The sequence below is a fragment of the Artemia sp. Qi Xiang Cuo genome, chromosome 9 (genome assembly GCF_049724085.1).
Source record: "Artemia sp. Qi Xiang Cuo chromosome 9, ASM4972408v1, whole genome shotgun sequence".
In the NCBI taxonomy this organism is placed as follows: domain Eukaryota; kingdom Metazoa; phylum Arthropoda; class Branchiopoda; order Anostraca; family Artemiidae; genus Artemia; species Artemia sp. Qi Xiang Cuo.
Window position 1 is genome coordinate 63,499,547 of NC_142802.1, and position 20,762 is coordinate 63,520,308.

The 20,762-nt window shown below is 37.0% G+C and overlaps 1 protein-coding gene across 1 annotated transcript in view; it reads right to left on the reverse strand.

Moving 5' to 3' along the window:
- The window catches only part of LOC148948918 (uncharacterized), a 63,701-nt gene extending 45,313 nt beyond the window's left edge, over window positions 1–18,388 (reverse strand). Inside the window, exon 1 of the mRNA XM_089095054.1 lies at window positions 18,162–18,388. Coding sequence (XP_088951180.1) covers window positions 18,162–18,267 — 106 coding nt within the window. The 5' untranslated portion in view covers window positions 18,268–18,388. The remainder of the gene's footprint in view (window positions 1–18,161) is intronic.
- Window positions 18,389–20,762: the final 2,374 nt, after the last annotated feature.

Sequence of the window (20,762 nt, forward strand, 5' to 3'; positions counted from 1 at the left end):
AGACATATAAATAACCAATCATATAGTTGTATTTAGGGAATAATTAGACGATTTTACCAGGGGGGGGGGGTTAATTTTTATCCGTAATTTTTAGACGTTCCCAGGGCACTTCGAACCAGTCTCAGGGGAAACTTTCACAGACCAATCTCCATGTGTACGGGAAAGATACGTACTGTAAAGAAGAGAACCCAGACTTTCATTTGAATAAGCTGATCAGTGACTTATAAAAAGGAAGATTTTCACCCAGGGGTTCTGAAAAGGGTACTTACGCATTATATGGGCCTTTACAAGGAAACCAGTCACCAAAAACCCACCAGACAGGTTAACTCAAGACACCGCTATAGAGTAATGCAATGCAAAGCGTGGTTTTTATTGCATTTACGATTTTTATGTTGTTGTTTTTTGGGGTTTATGGGGGAAAAGGTACCTAGGTTAGGTAGGTTAGGTTACGTATTTAATTTATGCTATCTCGACTCTAATCTCTAAAGTGCAAAAATAGGACTCAGTTCTGACAAAAAATATGTATTTCCAGGTCAAGAAGTGACCCGAAAGCCTTTTATGTCTCCAAGCCTGATAGAGCTAGCGTCTGTAGCAACTGCAAATATAAGACTCAGCCATATTCACAAAAAGTTAAACCCCTCCTGTAAAAAATTCTATGCATAGGCCAGAGTACACTATGATATTCAGCAAAAATTGTATTTACGTTATGGATTAGTGTAACTATCATTAACGTAAATCAATATAACTGCACGTTACTCTTTCACATTCTGAAAATAAAACCTACAACACCAATATCTTCAAAATGGTACTGTTCTATTAACCGGGCTCTTTTATATAGTGCTAGTTTGGTTAATGTTAATGAAATAAAATAGGATGAATATATAATAGTTTAGAAACAAATTTGGGTTATATATTTTCACATTGGGGGGGGGGGGCAAAGCATACCATATATTAAATACGCAACCTCACCTAGGTACCTCCCCCCCCTAAACACCAAAAAACAACAATTTGAATACAGTTCTTGCCTTTGTTTATATCCCAGAAGGCATTGTAAACCTGTTTTCATCAGGCGTCTCAATCCATTTCGTGGCTGGTATGCATTGCGGTATTCAAAAGAGCCCGGTTAATAGAACAGTACCTTAACAATTGTTTCTAGATTTAAATACTTAAAAGTTCCCTGACTACAATAATTTTGGTTCTAAATTCAAATTAAGGGCATATATGTTTCGGATGTCAAACCTGCTTCAAACATCAAAAGGTTAAAAACTCGTATATATTTACTGTACGAGAATTTGATTAACCAAGGCTATCTACTACTTTGCGTGCTCATGCAAATGTCTTCTGCAACATCTGTTCTGAATTAGCGAATTCTCGAAACAACTTGAGGCGGTTTTTGTGCGACCCCCTGGTGGCTATTAACAATAAAAAAAGACCGGAAATACTCAAAGTGACTGAAAAAAAAACGGTTGAGATTCGCGGAAACACAAGAACTGTCAAGATCTTAAAAAAATCTTATGCGATCAAACAATTCCTAGTACTGGTAAACATACTGAAGCCAAAGGGGCCCGTTTAAATAGTAACCGAAAATTTAAAAAACGGACGTATGAAAGCAACTTGCACATAAAAAAAAAAAATCTCAGTTGTACTCTGATTCCAAATATTTTAAATTTAATAAGTTTAAAAGTTAATAAGTATTTGGGGAAAAAAGAGGGCGGAGTGGAACCAGTTCGGTCACTTTAAACTCTTAAAAAGTGCACTAGAACTTTTGATTTCCAATCAAACGAGCACCATCCCCCCAAGTTCATACAAAAATCTTTTCCATAAAAACCTTATTTGTTAACATTGAGTAACTAGCTTAACTTATAGCCCTTGATCCAGGAGCTGCATGTGGGATTGTTAACAACAGAGGCATGATTTTTGGACCTTTAGACTGTTTACAAAGCACATTTTTTTTTAAAACTTTGATCGGATGTATTTAGGGGGAAAATGGTGGTTAAGAGGGAGAGATTGATTGTCTTCTGACTGCCTTTGATTTTTCAAAATTAAACTTGAAATTTCAATTTCCAATCGAATGAGCTTTCTCTAAAGTTTGTACGACCATCCTTTCTATAAAATCCTTAAATTTGAAAAAAGGGTAACTTACAATAACCTACATCCCTTGCCCCGAGGACTGTTTTTTTTTTTTTTTTGTTAATTATGTTTATTAATCATTTTTTATTGTTTGAATAGAAATTGAAGTTTTTGATGGCGTCTTCTAAAGTAAAATGGGATTCCAGGACAACCAGCCCCCTCCCCCCCGCAAAAAAACACCCCATGTGGAAAATACCTCCGGGAAATAACCCCTCGTTTGAAAATACCCCCCCCCCTGGAAAATACCTCTCCGTAAAAAATCTCCCCCCGAAAAATACCCCTTGCGGTTGGTTGGTATCCAATCACTTTCGACTTATAAGAAAAGACTAGAACTGTCTGGGGGTTACAACTAATTTCTACCTCCATCCTCCTCTCGTCTCTCCCCTAGAGTTAGTTCTGTATTTATCCGAAGGTTCAATGAGAGTTGATTGGCATTAAAATGCACCCTTTGAGGTATCTCCCTCTCTCCCTAGCTACAAAACAATCAGAGAACCCCATTGCAGAAGTTAAAGTACCTTTTGTAATATGTAGTTTTGTAATTTGTCCATTGCTTACAGATAGTGTTTGTTGTTGGGAAGCATACGGTCATTTTTCGCGTGATAGTTTTCTGAAAAGGGGGGAGAGTTTCTTGAGGATTTTCCACCAGAAGAATATTTTTTCACGGAAGGGGGGGGGGCAAGACTTACATATAAATTCCTCTTTTAAACTTTCCTTAGTACTTCTCAGCTAAGCTAAAAAATTACATAACCCAAATAAAGAAAGAAAAACGAGCAAAAATGGGGTTTTTATAGGCCAAATAAAAACCCCATTACCCAAATAAAATATTCCGATTTGGAAAACCATGTTTTCCACGAGGGGTATTTTTCAGGAAGGGGTTTTTCCTTGGGAGATGGAGGGGAGAGGGTAAACGCCTAGACCTGTAGACGGTGATAGGCCCAAGGCCCCATTAAGAGACATAAAAAAGGAGATATAAATCTGGCTTTAAGAGTTTGTGACGTCCGATTTTATTTGTTTTTTTGCGATAACAAAACAGAGCTTTCTTATTTATCATATTGACAGTCATTTATATTATGACGTTAAAAAGCAAACAATTCCAACAAGGTTGAGAATGGAAAGATTCTAAATTGTGTTTTACCCAATATAACTACTGTGTTTGAGCTGCAAGAAAGCTCAGTTATACGAGGGTTCAGTTGCACAGTGGTTCAGTTGCACGGTGGTTCAGCTGCATGGTGGTCCAGTTGCACGGTGGTTCGGTTGCACGGTGGTTCAGTTGCACGGGGTTCAGTCACACGGGGGTTTAGTTAAATGGGTTTGAGCTGCACTGGGGGTCGGTTGCACGGTAGTTCAGTTGCATGGTGGTTCAGTTGCATGGTGGTTCAGTTGCATGGTGGTTCAGTTGTACGGTGGTCCAGTTACACAGTAGTTCAGTTGCACGGTGGTTCAGTTGCACGGGGGTTCAGTTACTCGGGGTTTTAGGTATATGGGTTTGAGCTGCACTGGGGTTCAGTTGCACGGTGGTTCAGTTGCATGGTGGTTCAGTTGTAAAGTGGTCCAGTTACACGGTGGTTCAGTTGCATGGTGGTTTAGTTGCATGGTGGTTTAGTTGCATGGTGGTTCAGTTGCATGTTGGTTCAGTTGTACGGTGGTCCAGTTGTACGGTGGTCCAGTTACACGGTGGTTCAGTTGCACAGAGGTGTAGTTGCACGGGGGTTCAGTTACACGGGGTTTTAGTTAAATGGGTTTGAGTTGCACTGAAGTTCAGTTGCACGGTGGTTCAGTTACAGTGGTTTAGTTGCTTGGAGTTCCGTTGCAACGGAACCGAGCAAAACATAATCCTAAGTTTCCAATACCTTGCCAGTAAATATTGGGTGAGTTGAAAAACTGTGTGGATGAAATGACAACTAAAATTGCTCATGGATGTGATTGACGAGTATGATCCATCAGAGCAATTTTTTTCTGTGTGAACCAAGGGTGATAGGTTTCCAAAAAATCGTGTTTGAGCTAAACAAAAAACAAGATGCTTTCGAATGGTTTGGGAAGAGGTCATAAAAAAGGATTTAATGTAAGTAAGAAATTCCTGGAAGGGAATAAAGGCAGATACTCTGAACAGAGCAGGATAAAGGAGGAGCAGACGCAGAAGGAGGAGCAGACGCAGCTGTCTTGGCTTTGGGTGGAATGGTGCTTCTATGAGTTATCAGTAGTAATAGCAGTATCGTGATGCTAATTTTTATTACAACATTAAAAGAGAGTTAAACTATTGTAAGCACATGTTCCTGGTGGGTGAATAGTTACCCTTTTGACCCTTAGGAGAATGCTGCAATTTTTGAAATTCTTACGAAAAGTTTAAACAACAATGGAAGGTCAAGTCGATCGCAGATTATGAATGATTCACTTTCACTATGGGATTCTTATAACTCTGCAATTTTGACACGAAGTTTATTATGTGTAGGACGATTTAAAACGGGTATTAATTCAACCATCCTTCCTTTTAAAGTAAAAATCTATATGGTAATTTAGGAAACTATACGATAATATGGTAACGTCATGAAATGGGATCGTTTTCTTAAGTGTAATAAAAAATTATCAAAGGCGAATATATACCTTGGGGACATTTAAGGTAAGCCATATAGACATAGATCCTCGTCACAGGGCTTGAAAAAGCGTCCACTTATATTAATCAAACTGTAAATGTCCGTAAAATTATATCAAGAAACCAAATACGTTTTATATTTGACGTGGGAAGACCGTATAATGAATTTGGCTATTTAATTTACCAATCAGAATCCAGGAAATGGTGACGTACTATTTATTCAAGTTTTATCTTTCGCTATTGTTCAAGTGCCAAAGGCATAAAATACATCAATAATACTTGCCATGCAGGGTTAAATATATGACAGTAAATTTTCAAAATATCAAAATAAAACTACATTTTCATGGCAAATAAACGCTTTTTTGATCTTCCCCTTCCCTGGAAAAAAATCTTACAGGCATCTTTTTCTTTTCAGGAAAGAGCCCTGGTCCTTATAATTATAAGTAATCAATTTTTAGGCTAATATTTCATTAAATTTTCTTGGTGGCACCGAAAAAATGACAAGAACATCAGCCAAAATATTACTAGGTGGCTGGCGTTTACCCTCCCCCCCGGAAAAATACCCCCCTCCCTGCCGAAGATACTCCCCCAGAAAATACCCCCAACGGAAAATACCCCCTCCCCGCGGAAAATACTCCCCACAGAAAATCGCCCCCCCCCCGTGGAAAATAAGGCTTTCCAAATTTGAGAATTTTATTTTAGTTTTTAATTTTTTTTTTATTTCCGTAGGGGGAAGGAATTTTGGTACTTGTGTATTATGCACCACTCATTCAAGTTCACGCTGTGTAAAATTCGAGAACTCACCAGTTTTTTCGTTAGTTTCTTCGTTACTTTAAAAATAAATTTGGGCCATAGATTTGCATATTAGGGGGGGGTAAAGTTTGGACAGTTTGAAGTCAGAAAACAATTATTTCTTGGTATGGCCAATAAAAAATTACAAAAATCCCAGTATAAAGTAAATGTAATGGGTACTGTTGCATTATGCGGAGACCGCTATATACTGTATCAAGGACACGAGGGACGAAACCCGCCAAACGGGTTATTTGCAAGAGACCGCTATAGAGAAATGGAATGCAAAGCGTGGTTTTCATTGCGTTTACGATATTTAAACTGTTGTTTTTTGGGGTTTAGGAGGGGGAAGGTACCTAGGTTAGGTTAGGTTACTTATTTAATTTATGCTAGGTTTCACCCCCCCCCCTTAATGTGCAAATATATAGCCCAAATTTGTTTCTAAAATATTATATATTCATCCTATTTTATTTCATTAGCATTAACCAAACTTAAGTATATCATGAAAAAGACTAAAATCACGTTGAAATTCGGCAGAATAAGAATGGGCGACAGTCAGGGTCGTATCTAGGATTTTTTTTTCGGGGGATTTTACAAAAAAAAAACTTTACAAAACCCAACAAAAATTTGTTTATTTTTGTTACTTTTGTAGGAGTCGGGCCAAAAAATATTTGACGGAGGGGTTCAACCCGGGCCTCCCCACCCCTTGGATATGGCCCCGGCGACATCTTAACTATATACAGATATAACCTGTAGAATTTAAGTGGTTATGTGTTATCTCCGAGAAACAGGAAACGACTTATCTGACCGAGCTGGAGTAGAAAATTCCATGATTAGCCTGCATAGAACAACGACTAATTTATATGTCTTTCAGCGATCATGATATCGACAACTTTTAGCATACAATTTAAATTCGGTACTTTCCCATTATATGGGTATCTACAAGGAAACCAGTCACGGATTAACCCGTTTTTTATGAGCTGATTCAAGACACCGCTGAACAGCAATAGAAGACTCAGCATGGTTTTCAGTGTATTTACAATATTTAAACTGTTGTTTTTTTGGGTTTATGGGGAGAAAAAGGTACATCGGTTAGGTTAGATTACTTATTGAATCTATGTACTACTTTATCCCCCACCGCCCCCCCCACCTAATATGCAAATATATAGCCCAACTTTGTTTATAAACTATTATATATTCGTCCTATTTTATTTAATTAGCATTAACCAAACTTGACTTTTTAGAAATGCCCATATAATGGGAAAGTACCTTAAATTCTCTAAAGAAACTTGAGCAAGCTCAGTTTTCAGTAAAGCGTTTGTTTTTAGAATTCTACAGACAATCGATATTTTCAAGCATCAGTTTGTTTAAGCTAGTTTTATCAATATATCTTGCGTATTTGTGAAGCAATAACTTTTGGTTGTTTCGAATTCCAACTTCTCTCTACTTCAGTAAGAAACCTTTGTTTCTTCAAAACTTAATTTTTGTTCGTTTTTATTTTTTTTAAATCGTGCAATAAACCTTTTAAAAAGAGCTCTTTAAATTAGGCGACAAAACTAAAAAAAAAATCAATATGGTTCTTTGTTAAAATGTGACATTAACCTTTTCAGCCCTGAATGTTTTTTCTGCGCAGTAAAATTCTGATTTTCTAGAATAGGGCTCATTTTGACCCTAGAAAACTTTAGGTTGTGTTAGAAAACCGTTGGGGTACATATTCTTAAAAATCTCAATCCCTGTCAAATGACAGTAATGGGACTAGAAGGGTGTACCAGCAAGACAACTTCGTTTATACGAAAAATATAAAAATTCAGACACAGCACAACCTCACATTTCTCACAACAAATCCGTGAAACCCCCTTTTTTCCTTTTGGGCAATTTTCATAGCGGCATTGGGCATCCCGAACTCCTAAATGCACAGGGAAGTGATTTACTCGGTCATACCGGACGCTTTTGATCGTGTAAGTTGATCGCGCAGCAGGCCGAGACGGCCAAGGAGCCGTAAAAATTCTCGGCATCTTGTTACTGGTGAGGACGACCAGCTCTTCGCTTAGAGATCTGCTCCTCATATTCACACTTCAGCAGTGCTTCTGCAATTTCGTTCCGGAACTCGAAAAGTGACACTGGTCCACTTTTTCGTCTTTGTTTCAATTCGATACAAGGTGACGAGATGATCCAGCTTGTCTATTCCTCCCATGTTGCAGTTATAGTGACCAATAACGTCAGGTCTTTTCACATCAACCTTCTCCTTCTTCTCGTTACTCCATCTTTTCACTACTCCACCTGCACCGCAATGATTCGACGCCATGTTTACTGCGCTGTTGTCAAACCAACGCACAAGGACGAGTCCCTTTTTAATGTTGATAGCTTCGTCCAATGACCCTCGTCCTTTTTTCCTAATAACCTCCTCATCTGCAAGCTTTGCATTGGCTATCCGGTCACTTCTGATAGTTCCTGCTGCCAAGAAACCATCTGCTGTCAACTTTTCAAACAGTAATAACGTTGTAAAGTAGTTGTCGAAATACACTTTGTGATATACATGCTTGTCAATTTTCTCCAGCAGACGAAGAACAATAGCTCCTCCCAAACCTCCGGCTGTTTCTCTGTGCTCCTCCACAATAGGGGTACTCTTTCCCTGATAAACTTCAAAGTCATAATTGATACCGGAAGAACCACAGAGAACTAAGTTTTTCAGCCCCCATAATCTTGGCTTTTACTTTATGTATGGCTTTATCCTCCTCTGGCCTTTGAAGGGGATCATCTGCTCGTCTACACATAGGTCTTCCTCCCTTTCAAGGTCCAAACACCGCGCTCTAACAAGGGATAACACAGGCCTGACTTTCCATAACGCATCATTTTCGTTCCTGTCCTCTTCGGACCAAAAGTGGAGATGATTGCGTAATTTATGGTATCGATCTTTTGGAAGTGTTCTTGGAGACTATGGGAAAAAAGTACTTTTTGTTCCAGTGAAGTTGTATCTGTAAAAGATTCAGGGATCCCATAAGGATTGAGATCCCAACCATTTAGCGTATCTTTTGGGCCAGACTTTTGCCTCTGACTGCTATAGTTTTACCGTGTTCCTTCATATGGTACAAGTCCGTCTTTTCAGCCATAGTCTAAAAAAAACTCAAACGGAATATACTTGTAGAAATATTCGACAGGAGTAATCCCCTCAGTCTGAGAATCCCAGTCTTGTCATTTGACGTACACTGACTTTTGAAAATTCTGACAGCCCACTAGATGGCGCTAGTCACTAAATAGAACTTTCATTGATTAGTTTCGGCTATCTTGTTTTAAATGATATTACATAAGTAGACAAATAAATGATATGCCCACTTGAATTTCTAACTAGAAATTAACCACCTCTAACAGACTTTTTCCCACTTTTTTTCTAATTAACTTTTCGTCCACTGCAATGTTCCGAACAACATGTGTGATACATAAATAGATTGGTAGATGTCTCAAGAATACAAAGAGCATGGTTTTAGTTACTACTTTTCACACTAGATAGCATCTGGTGAGCAAAAATCAGCCACCCGTCATTTGAAGGGCTCCGGGGCGAAAGGGTTAAATATAGGTCCTCCCGTAGACTGTCCCATACGTCCGAACATTATCACGTAACTAAACAGTCCAAGGGATATGTTGTCCAAGGGATATATAGTTCAGAGTCCAAGGGATAGGTAGCTTTGAGAATTTGTTTAATTCAACTATTTTCGACTGTTTTTGAAATTCAACTATTTTCGTGAGATATGAAAATAAATAAATGCCATTTTTTAATTCGGCATTTTTGTTCAAAACACATTTTTTAGTTTTCACATATTAAGGAGGCTGAGAGGGGGATTGTAAACCTCAGGTTAAGGATTTTTGGTCATGGATATTATAATGGTACCCCTATTATGCTTCCCAGGGTTTCCACTCTATAAGATGCCACAAGGCACTTTGCGATGGAGCTATTAAGACTCCAGTTGAGGAGCTATGAAGACTCCATGGCAAATCGATTGGCTATCTTTCCCTGGCACTTTGACCCTCCTTGAGCAAAAATTGATGGTTTGTGGCACAAAATGGCAAAAAATATCCCTTTGCTGTGGCACGACCTCTTTTATTAATTAGAAAGAGCATTAATTATGACAATTTCCTTTCAAATGAGTCCCGTCCCATTTTTCTATGACTACCAGTGCGATATCATCATGCCTGGGAGAAAAGAAGACATGTAGTGCTCTTTTCCTTGTTGTTCAGGGTGGAGGGGGGCTGTAAATCTGCTACAAAGAATTTTTTACCACGGCGATCCCAATGGGGTCCTCTTCACTCCGATCCGACGCTATTTTCGAGGGATCCGCTGTTCTTATTAAATTTGTTTTTGCAATAAACTTTTACTAATAAGATTATTGGAAGTAACAGCTACCACTCCTGAATCAGCTTCAAATACGAATTTTTTCTCACAAGACATTTTTTTTTGCAAAACATATTTTAAACATTTGGTTACTACGGGCCGTGGTTTGCTCTTTAATAGTCTGTGGCTATCCCTGGAACCAAGATTCCAAGAAAATAGGGTTTAAGACCAAACCGTCTCTTCAAAATACATCTAGATTTATTTCCCTTTCTGGATACGTTTCTATATATTTTCAGGCGTCCCTCTTTGAATTTTTTATATTTTTAAATGGACTAATCGGTATTCCAGTTCCTCCCTTCTATTCTAAGACATTCTATTTCCACTATGAATGAAGCCCATTTGTGAGGACTGAAGTCCCAAGACTCAATGCAAAGTAAAGGCTTTATCTACCCATTCCATAATATTGCTATGTTTCAATGTAATTGGACCTTATGCTTTCATACATTAGAACAGCTTAGATTACTGCAAGGCCGTACCCAGAGGGGTACGGCCTTAGGTGGTTTGAACCCCCCTCCCCCCAGAAATGTTTGTCTGACTCATAAAAACGTATTCAAAATAGATGTATACAAATTTTGATGCGTTTTTGGAGTGTTTTGTGTATGCCCCCCCCCCTCCGAAAAAAAATCTTTGAATAAAACCCACTCCGAAAAAATCCTGAGTACGGCCTTGCATTACTGTAAACTGGTTCTAAGGATGTTATCTAATTGACAAAAAGTTAACGAAAAAAAAAGTTTTTCTGGTGAAAGTTAAGAGCGAAATTGAAACTTAAAACGAAGAAAAAAACTTCTTCGCAGCTTATGCAACACACTTTTGAAAGACTGTTTCAGATAAACTGGCTCTTGATATTTTCCCATGTTTGTAATAGTCTGAAAAACTACCGCTTAACTGAAAGCGCAAAACCGACGCAACAATACAAGATTAGGAGCAGAGAAACCCTCAAGTAGCCATAAGAAAATATGAACTAATTCATAAAGCTCTCAATAGTATTTTACCGACCACGAAATTAATAAATCTTTTATGTGCAATTTTAGTTCTCTTAAAAACTCGAGCAAGCTTTATTTTTGGTAAAGTTGTAGTTTTTCCCGAATTCTAAAAACATGGGCGAGTATTAAGAGTCAGTTTATTTGGAACAGTTTGCCGACTAGTGCCAATTAGTCAATAAGTGAAGGGGGTGGGGGATTGTCTGTCCCTACCTCTAGATTTTGAAAAATACCTTTTTTGGAGTATTTTCATTGAAAAATGCCCTTTTTTGGTATTTTTAGTGAAAAAGATTGCCCGCCCCTCTCAGATATTGAAAAATTCATTTTGAATTCTCCTCCCAAATTTTCGTGAATTAACGCCAATAGCCTAGGACTATCCAAGGCGACCCACCGATATAGTCTAGTTTCGTTAATCAGCAGACAATTTATAAAATTTACTAAAGGAGATCAGAGCGGGGGTTTAAAATTTTAAACCTCAGGTTTAGTATTTTCGATCGTAGAAATTATGATAGTACCCTTTTTATGCTTCCTAGCCCCTCTTCTCAAGGAACGGCACCCAAACTGATATTTTGGGGTGCCATATGGTACTTCATAATGGCATTATCACGTCGAATTCAGGAAAAACATGTAGATATATAAGTTAGCTTTCAAATGAGCCTCCAAACAGCTCTCTATGGTGTTTCAGCATGGCCGTATCCAGGGGGGTACGACCCCCCCCCCGAAATTTTTGACCGAGTCGAAAATAAGTCGAAAATTAGTAAAACCTAGGTAAAAATCAGTATAATTAGTCGAAAGCTGAGTCAAAAATTAGTAACCCCCCCCCCCCAAAAAAGTCAAAAATTAGTAACCCCCCCCCCCGAAAAAAAATCCTGGATCCGCCCTTGTGTTTCAGTGCTCCCCTAGCACAGTTTATAGATTCTGTCTATATTCTGTCTACTGTGTCCCCTAGTGACGAAAAAAAAACAAAAAAAAAAACAAGTAAAACAAGGGACATAAAAAAAATTGACTTTCTTCGTTTTTCAAGATGAGGGGGGGGGGGCTATAACTTTCCTATATGTAATGTTTGACAATAGCAATTACAATGGTGTACTTTTCATTTCGATCCGTTGCATTTTCGAGAGGTTTTAGACTCTTGTTCGAAATTCCGAGAAATTTGTTTTCAAAATAAAATTTTACTATGAAGATTAATCGAAATAATAGTTACCTTTTTGAATCAGCTTCAAATGACAGTTTTGACAGTTTTGATTGTTTAAATTTTGGTTACTAGAGGCCGTGGTTCGTTCTTTACTAGGTTGCAGCTATCGTTGCAACTCTGAAAGGGATATGTATAACCTACAATTTCAAAATACCAAGGACAATAAGAAACATAATCTGTTTCTTCGAATTGTTAAAGCGAAAACTTACACAGCCATCAGGCACATACACACGAATGTCTTTGGGGGGGGGGGGCACGATTACAAAAAATCTAATTTTGTTAAAAATTTGACGAAGAATTGCCCAGAAAATTCAGGAAAATTTGGTATTTCAAAGGGCCCAGCCCCCATGGGCCCCTCCCGCGTAAGTCTTTAACAACAATATTTATTAAAAATTAGGGTGACTCAGAAACTCAATATTTAATGGAAAAGGCCTCCGTGTTCAGTTATACAGTTTTTGATAGCAGCGGATGCCGAAAAAAAAATGGGGGTAAAAAAAATAGCAAAAAATAAGCTAAGCTATTGGAATCAACACTTTGGCAATGTTTGAATATTTACGGACGAATTTTTTTTTTCAAATTAAAACAATTAACCGTTATTCTAACGGGTCAACGTCGCAACGCTAACGATAGTTTGATACTGCCGTATAAAGTTATGAAAAAAAATATGTGGTTTTCAGGTATGAATAGATCTAACATGTGTCGAGGGGGGGGGGGTTATGTCCTTGGTACTTCAAGAGCACCTGTTTTAATGAATAAAACGAAGAACGATAGTCAACTTCAACTCTTCTACTTTTGGTTCAGGCACTAGAGAGTACGATTATCTTATAAGAATGCAAATTGGCGCATGTGTAAAAAAAATCACAAAAGCCATTCAACGTTTGGCAACCGATTTTTATGTATTTATTTTTTTTTTTTGACTAAAAATAAGGCAAAATTAGAGTAATTAGTGAGATTGGCAAAAATAATGTAGTGATAGGCCTCTGATATCAGTTATTAAAAAAAAAAACACAATTACGAAGTTTGAGACAAAACTAATAAACGCCAAATGCTAGATAGCGTTGGAGGTTGTTTTTTTTTTTTAAACTAGCACCAGTTTCCACTCTTGTAAAATCTCTGTTCGTTCAGCATCATGAATTACATCATAATCGTTCAAAAAATTGATTGATTAAGTCAAAAAGAGAAGGATGGGAAAAAAAATACTTGACGAGGAGCAATATAACAAGCCCTTGACCATATTACTATTTTTAAGTGAAGTCAATGATCTAGCTAGTTTTATAGAGCGTTTTTCTTGTTGGCAGATGTTTGACAAGGCAAGGGTAGTATTTGATTGCTTATAATGATATCATCCATTTTTAGTTTTTCCACTTACATCACTAGGATAATGTTAATCATTTCCGGGTACGTTTATTGCTACTTCCTAACATTATATATTAATTGAAGTATATAGACACGTAGTATGCAGTTTTGCCAATTATGCAAGGTTCTATCTCTTGGAGACTGTTTTAAAAACTGTCAGTCATTTTTTAAAACAAATTATGGTGGATGTCTAGCCAACTCGGTTTTGAAGAGAAACTCTGTAATTTGATTCGGTACCACGGGCGTAGGGAGGGGGACAGCTGCCCCCCCCCCTAGACCTTCAAATTTACATTAGATATGGCTGAAAAAGCAGATGGTTTAGAAAAAGCAGTTGATAAAACTCTATCACACTATCGACTGCCCCCCCCTAGACAATATGCTGCCTAATGCTGCCTACGCCCATGTTCGGTACTCCTGTACTAAACGCACTCTTTTATAAAGTGCTAGTTTGGTTAATGCTAATCAAATACGATGAATATATAATAGTTTAGAAACAAATTTTGGCTATATATTTGCACATTAGGGGGGGGGGGGGGGGGGGGGTAAAACAAAGCAAATATTAAATACGTAACCAAACCAAGCGTAGGTACCTTTTCCCCCTCCTAAACCCCAAAAACAACAGTTAAAATATAGTTCTTGCCTCTGTTTATATCCCACAAGCCAGCGTAAACCTGTTTTTCATCACGCGTCTCGGTCTATTTTGTGACTGGTATGCATTGCCGTATATAAAAGAGTGCGTTTAGTACAGGAGTCACTTTGATTCAGACAGAAGGATTTGATTTATTCAAAATGATTCGAAACTGACTTTGCAATCTGGAATTAACTCTGTCAACTCTTCTGTTTTAGGCTGACGTTTCAAGTTGTATTTTTGGATAAGGAGGGAGCCTAATCCCACCAACCAATTGGTCATAAGATTCGTAATGTTGTGTCAGCAACTAGTGTTGGCCCTACCCCCACACCTCACCGTGCAAACCAGTCTGGCTCAGATCTTTCATGATTTATTTTTTATATAGAAAACATATTGAGCAATTCTTGTGCACAGAGTTAGAGGAGGGCAAGGGGGGACGGCCATCCCCGGGTGCGTTCTCTTAAGGGGCGACAAGCCGAGATTTTGTTTTGTTTTTCATTCATATTGTGGTATTGATGGTGTATGTTTGGGAAGGGCGGCATAGCTCCCGGGAGCTGAAAACTCTAATTACACTTCTGATTAAATGGGCTAACTAAAAAAATTGCACACATCGAATTCGCAATTGCAAAATTTCACCGAGAAGACAAGCGAAGCGGAGTAATGTCACTTTGAACAAAAGACATTCTGCAATTTAATATTCCTGGGCGTACACTGTTCTTTAATTAAGTTATAATTAATGATGTTTAATTATATCATTTGAATTTTTTTCGAGCAGGGCAATTCAATATTGATTATGCTTTGGAGGCGGGGGGGGGGGGCTGGCTCAACAGAGCCCAGTTTTTATCCCATTTCAGGTAAATTTTGGTTTTTGACACGATTTATAAGGGTGACTTGGCGGCCGTAATGGGCATAGCGGTAAAACTTTAAATTTACTTTACTTTTACCGTAACTTTAAGGGTAACACTAAACTTTATGTATCTTATATATTTGGAATCAGCAATAATAAGCTGATTCTTTTGATGTATCTATTGATACTAAAATTATGTTTGTTGGAGTTTCGGTCACTATTGAGCCGAGTTGCTCCTTACTTACAGTTTGAAACTGTAAGTACTTACCACGACCTGTTTGAAAGACAATGTTATATGAAGATTTACACTACAGATTGGAGAACATTTTCAACGTCTTAGAAATTGATTTACATTACGAAGAAAAAACAATGAAATCAACTGGTATTATAAGATCAAGAAACCAATGGATTAATTCTACAGATCAGACAATAAAATGTTTATATTTGTCAGTATTTAAAGAAAATTAGCTTAGACTCACTTGAAATCTACGTTGTAAGTATATTTTTTATTAAATATTTAATATATAGAGATAGTATTTTGGTTAGGTAAGGTATTTAATATAATGTGTTCTGGGCGCCACCCCCCCCCTTCCAGAATTCTTTGTTGTAGTTTCCATAGTTTTGTTACTAAAGTATTATATTTTCATCATATTTTTGTATATTTCATTAGGATTAACCTAGCTCTAATTCTCGAGTGTGTACTGGTTAATAAGGAAGTACCTATGAATTTATTGGAAACTATGGAAGGGGGTAAATATTTCGCTCTTTATATTATTGACTTACGAATAAAATGAACATACCAATCGATGCCATTTTTCCAAATATAATAATATAATATAATAAATATATATAATATCACTAAATAATAACTAAAAAATATAATAATCACTTTTGCCGCGAATGAATTTTACCCACACCCCTATATATACTAATTCGGGGCATATATTTGTACTTTAGGGGGAGGGGTTAAAGTTTAAACTTACCTCTCATTTGCATCAGAAATAAACTTTATCCTGTTATTAACGGCTTTCAATTACTCTAGGCTTAATATCTGTTCTTTTATGGCAAAATGTGCCGATTATGATATAGCCCACCCAAAACTTTTATTTTTGGTTATGGCTACCGGGCAACCACAATTTGGAGACCCTTGTACTAAATAGTACTGAAAAGATACTGATTTTTTTTTTCAATTTTCTTTAGTTTTTTACTGTCAACGCTAAACGTCATTTTTTCTTGATTGATTTCATGTTCACAGGAACATTTGTGTTTACTTGCAACTTGTATAAGAATGTAAGCTCTAATGACATTATTTACTTTTCAGAGTTTCTTGAAACTCGAAGAACTCAGAATAACAGACCCAGCAGTGCCAGCAATTTGTCTCCATTCTTTTTGGGGACTCAAAAGCCTTCGAATACTAGGGTGAACCGAATACTAGACCTCTGATCAGCGGTCTGAGAACAATGATGAGTAGATCATCAAAGTTCTCTCATCATTGTTCCATATGGCAAAACAGTGGCGGTCTTCACACTTTTTGCCAACATCAGTGAGCTGTAAGATCTTAGAACAAAGATGAGTTAAAAAACGATAATCTTTGCAGAACTAAAAAACGGGCCTGTTGTTCTATATGGCAAAACAGTGGCGGTCTTCACACTTTTTGCTAACATCAGTGAGCTGTAAGATCTTAGAACAAAGATGAGTTAAAAAACGATAATAATGTAACTCGCTCAATACCTTCTGCGACTTTGCGCTATTTACTGATGCTTCAGAAGCTGAGACTTGCAAGAAATGTGATTAATCAATTGGTACCGAGACAGTTTTTTGGTTTAAAAAGATTTAAGTTTTTGGATTTGGTTGATAACCAATAAGGTGATCTGGATGCAGATGTGTTTAAAGAAATCAGACGAATCAAGAAATTGCAACTTCGAAATACTGGCTTGACTTATATAAATCGTTATTTATTATATATTCTGCCCGAACTGGAAAACCTGGACCTTGGGGAAAATCAGTTAAAATACTTAGAAAAAGGAATATTTTCTGAAACAAGGAGGCTGAAAATTTGAGCTTGGACAACAATTTTCAGACAGTATTGACAAGTGGAATGTTCGAGGGATTAAATTTACGTACCTTAGAGTTGCAAAATTCTACTTTAGCTTCTTTTGGCTATCTTGGAAAGGGGTTAGGTTAAGAAAATGAAACTTTCAGGGGTGGGTCTACATGCTAAAGTATGTCCTGGGAATGTATTTTGAAGTACCGGTAAATTTGTACCTCCACTCCTTCTCCCTCTAGAGGGTCCTGACCTTTGATGGCCTTTAAAAATCTGTGTGTTATAAAAGTGAAACCTTACAAAATAGATCTGCTTAAATGAAGTACAACAAAATTGTTTTCAGCTTCACAAATTTGCTCAATCCCAATTTATAAGGTCTTAAATATATGCAAATGCATATCCTGAATAATAAAAAAAAAACATTGATATGGCTTCAAATTCTACTCAAATAACAGGAATTGCATTTTCAGAACTAAAGCCAGAGAAAAAGAAACTAATAACTGAAAATTAAGGTAAAATGTTATTTTGTCAAATTTAAGAAGGCATAGAGACCTGTCATGCAGACACATTTCAGGACCCTCTAGAGGGAGAAGGAGTGGAGGTAAGTACTTCAAAACACCTTCCCGGGACACACTGTAGTCTATAGACCCATCCCTGAAAGCCTCATTTCCCCAAGCTAACCCCTTTCCAAGATAGCCAAAAGTAGCTAAAGTAGAATTTTACCCTTCACATAAGCTAATTTTTTGATCAGGAACCAGGAAACACCTTGTTGGGCCTTAATTTGTTTACCTTCACTAGTTTTTGTCACATAGCACAGCAACTTTCTGAGTTCATGAGACACTCACTTCCAGCAGCCTACTATACCCCCAAATATTACAAAATTCGTCTATTTTTTTTATTTATTTTTAGTGATTAGGGCGGGAAGGACCAGCAAAAGTGGAACCCCCCCTTAAAGTCCCCTCCCCAAGCCCATTGTTCGTTTATATCTTTTGAATCCTTTAGCTCTTATTCACATCGCCTAGGCAGAATTTCCACTTCTAAGAAGGATATGACCGGAATTATTTGAGAAGAGACTACAGAAAAACCTCTTTTGTATCCAGATTATTTCAAAAAGATTTTCCATTTGGACGTACATTTCGCAAGGAAGCTAGCCCCAGGATACATTTACTTTGACTCTTTTTTGTCGGATAAATGTTCTTAGCATAAAATTCGTACCTCGTTCTCGCTGTCTCTGAAATTGTGCATTGCTAAGTGAAAACAGCAATCCAAATATGAGACACTGCACTGTCTTTAACTTCACTTTCCATGTTATTCCATTCATAATAATCCTTTAGCCAACCTTTTTCTAGTCATATATATTTTTCAAAACTGTACCCCCAAAAAATCGTATGCACTTCCAATCCTATATCATCCTCAAACTACCGTGTATTGTTTTCACTCTCTTTACAAACTGGTTTAGGTGGATACGCTACCCAGGCTCTACCCGTGACCGTCAACAATACCAATCTAAGATATTCAAATGATTCTATTGGTTGGTCTCTCAACTCAAGGTATCTTTTTCGTTAGAGGGTAAATCAGAAGTATTTACATATTTACCACTTCTATCAAAATAGCAAAATACATATTTTCAAAAATCAAGTGATGTCTTAGCAAAATTCGGCCCCAGTAGATCCTGGGGGTGCCATCAACAGAAATAGATCGACATGACAACTTTAATTTGACAAAAAACGGAATATCAAAAGTAGAGTGATTCCAGAGCTTATAATAGGGTAAAACCTCAACAGACACAATAGGTGACGCAACATAAGTTTTTCCAGGACTAATAATTCGTAGTTGATAGTGAAAGTACCCCCCCCCCCTGCGTCCCACTCCCAATACAAAGCTACTAATTTACACTGTAAAAAAAGATGAGAAATAATTCCAAGGTAGTGTTTTTGTTTCAAACACTTTACGTACAGACACTAGGTGTGGTCTTATATATTTTTTGGGGTGGGGGGAGAGGGGGACAAACCAATCTTACGATTAGGGAGTGAAACCCTGGTTCAAAGGCTGCCTCCCTGACTACATATCTGAAAGACCCTAATCCTTTCTACAAATATATATATATATATATATATATATATATATATATATATATATATATATATATATATATATATATATATATATATATATATATATATATATATATATATATATATATATATATATATATATATATATATATATATATATATATATACAAATAGCGACGAAGACCACACTGCTTTTCCATCATAAACAAATAAGTAGAACAACAGGGAAATTTTTATGCAAGACAGTGGAACGCAACTTCAAATGAATATTTCGACCCTATATCCAAGGGCCGTCCTCAGCAAAACAGACGAAGAGAATAAAACACTATAAAAGAAACTTACATTAAAATTCAATCATTATATATATATATATATATATATATATATATATATATATATATATATATATATATATATATATATATATATATATATATATAAATGAGCGATAATTGTATGTTTATGCATCATGTATGTATTTTTCCTTGAAAATGGCTCCGTATTTTTTCGAGAAAATTGGTATCTTAGGATTTTCTAGCATAAAAAAAAACATCTAAATAGATCAGAAGTCTGAGAAAATTCGTTAAGAGCCTTAATTTTGGCTTTTGCAACTGACAACATATACTATGTTAGTACATCATATAATAATTTCGTAAGACATCATATAAGCACTTTCTTATCTGATGTCATGCATAGAATAAATAAGACTTGAGTTTCCAACTTGAGTTCAGTTATTTATATAATATAGTGTCTGTTGGAAGTTCCAAAAAACGAAAATTTGCAGTTGCAGCTACTTCAAATGGTGATTCTTTGGAACCAACACCTGAACTATCAAGCCTGATAAGATGTGAAAATTGACAACCTGAACCATCAATTTCGACAACACCAATACGGACAGCTAAAACAAAGGCCATTGCTAAATTGTCTGAAGTAATCAAAATCCAAAAACGAGTCAAAAATGAAAATGAAGAGCAAAGATACAGCGGGTTAGAAGATATGCGAAAACAACAATTAGAGCGTTTCAAAAATGAAAATGAAGAGCAAAGACACACGCGGTTAGAAGACATGCGACGACGAGGATGTGAGCGAGTCAAAAATGAAAATAAAGAGCAAAAATATGCGGTTAGAAGACATGTGACACCGAGCATAAGAATTAGTCAAAAATGAAAATGAAGAGCAAATTCACACGGGGTTAGAAGAACAACTTCGGCATGTCAAAAATGAAAATGAAGAGCCAAGACACACGCGATTAGAAGAAATGTGACACCGAACATGTGAGCAAGTCAAAACTGAAAATGGAGAGCAAAGACACACGCGGTTAGAAGAAATGCGAGACCGAACATGTGAGCGAGTCAATGAAAATCAACCTGGACAGCGAGAATCGAAACGTGTCAAAATTGAAAATGATAGCGATGATGATTGGGTCTGGGATTTTGACAGGGATAAGGTCATCAATGCCTACCACACCTGTGTTAAAAAAAAGCAAAGGTTCAACGATGCGTACTTCATAATGAAGAAAGACAAGCCGAGGTAAAACGAACCAAACAAATTGAAAATGATAGCGATGATGATTGGGTTTTGGATTTTGACTGGGATATGGTCATCAATGCCAGTAGAATGGGGGGTGTTACTCGTGACAGCACACCAAATATGGGCATAGAATACTGACAGCACACCTAATATGGTCATAGAGTCCATAGGGAGAAAGATTGCGTAATCGCTCAATGACCTCTTTTTCCAA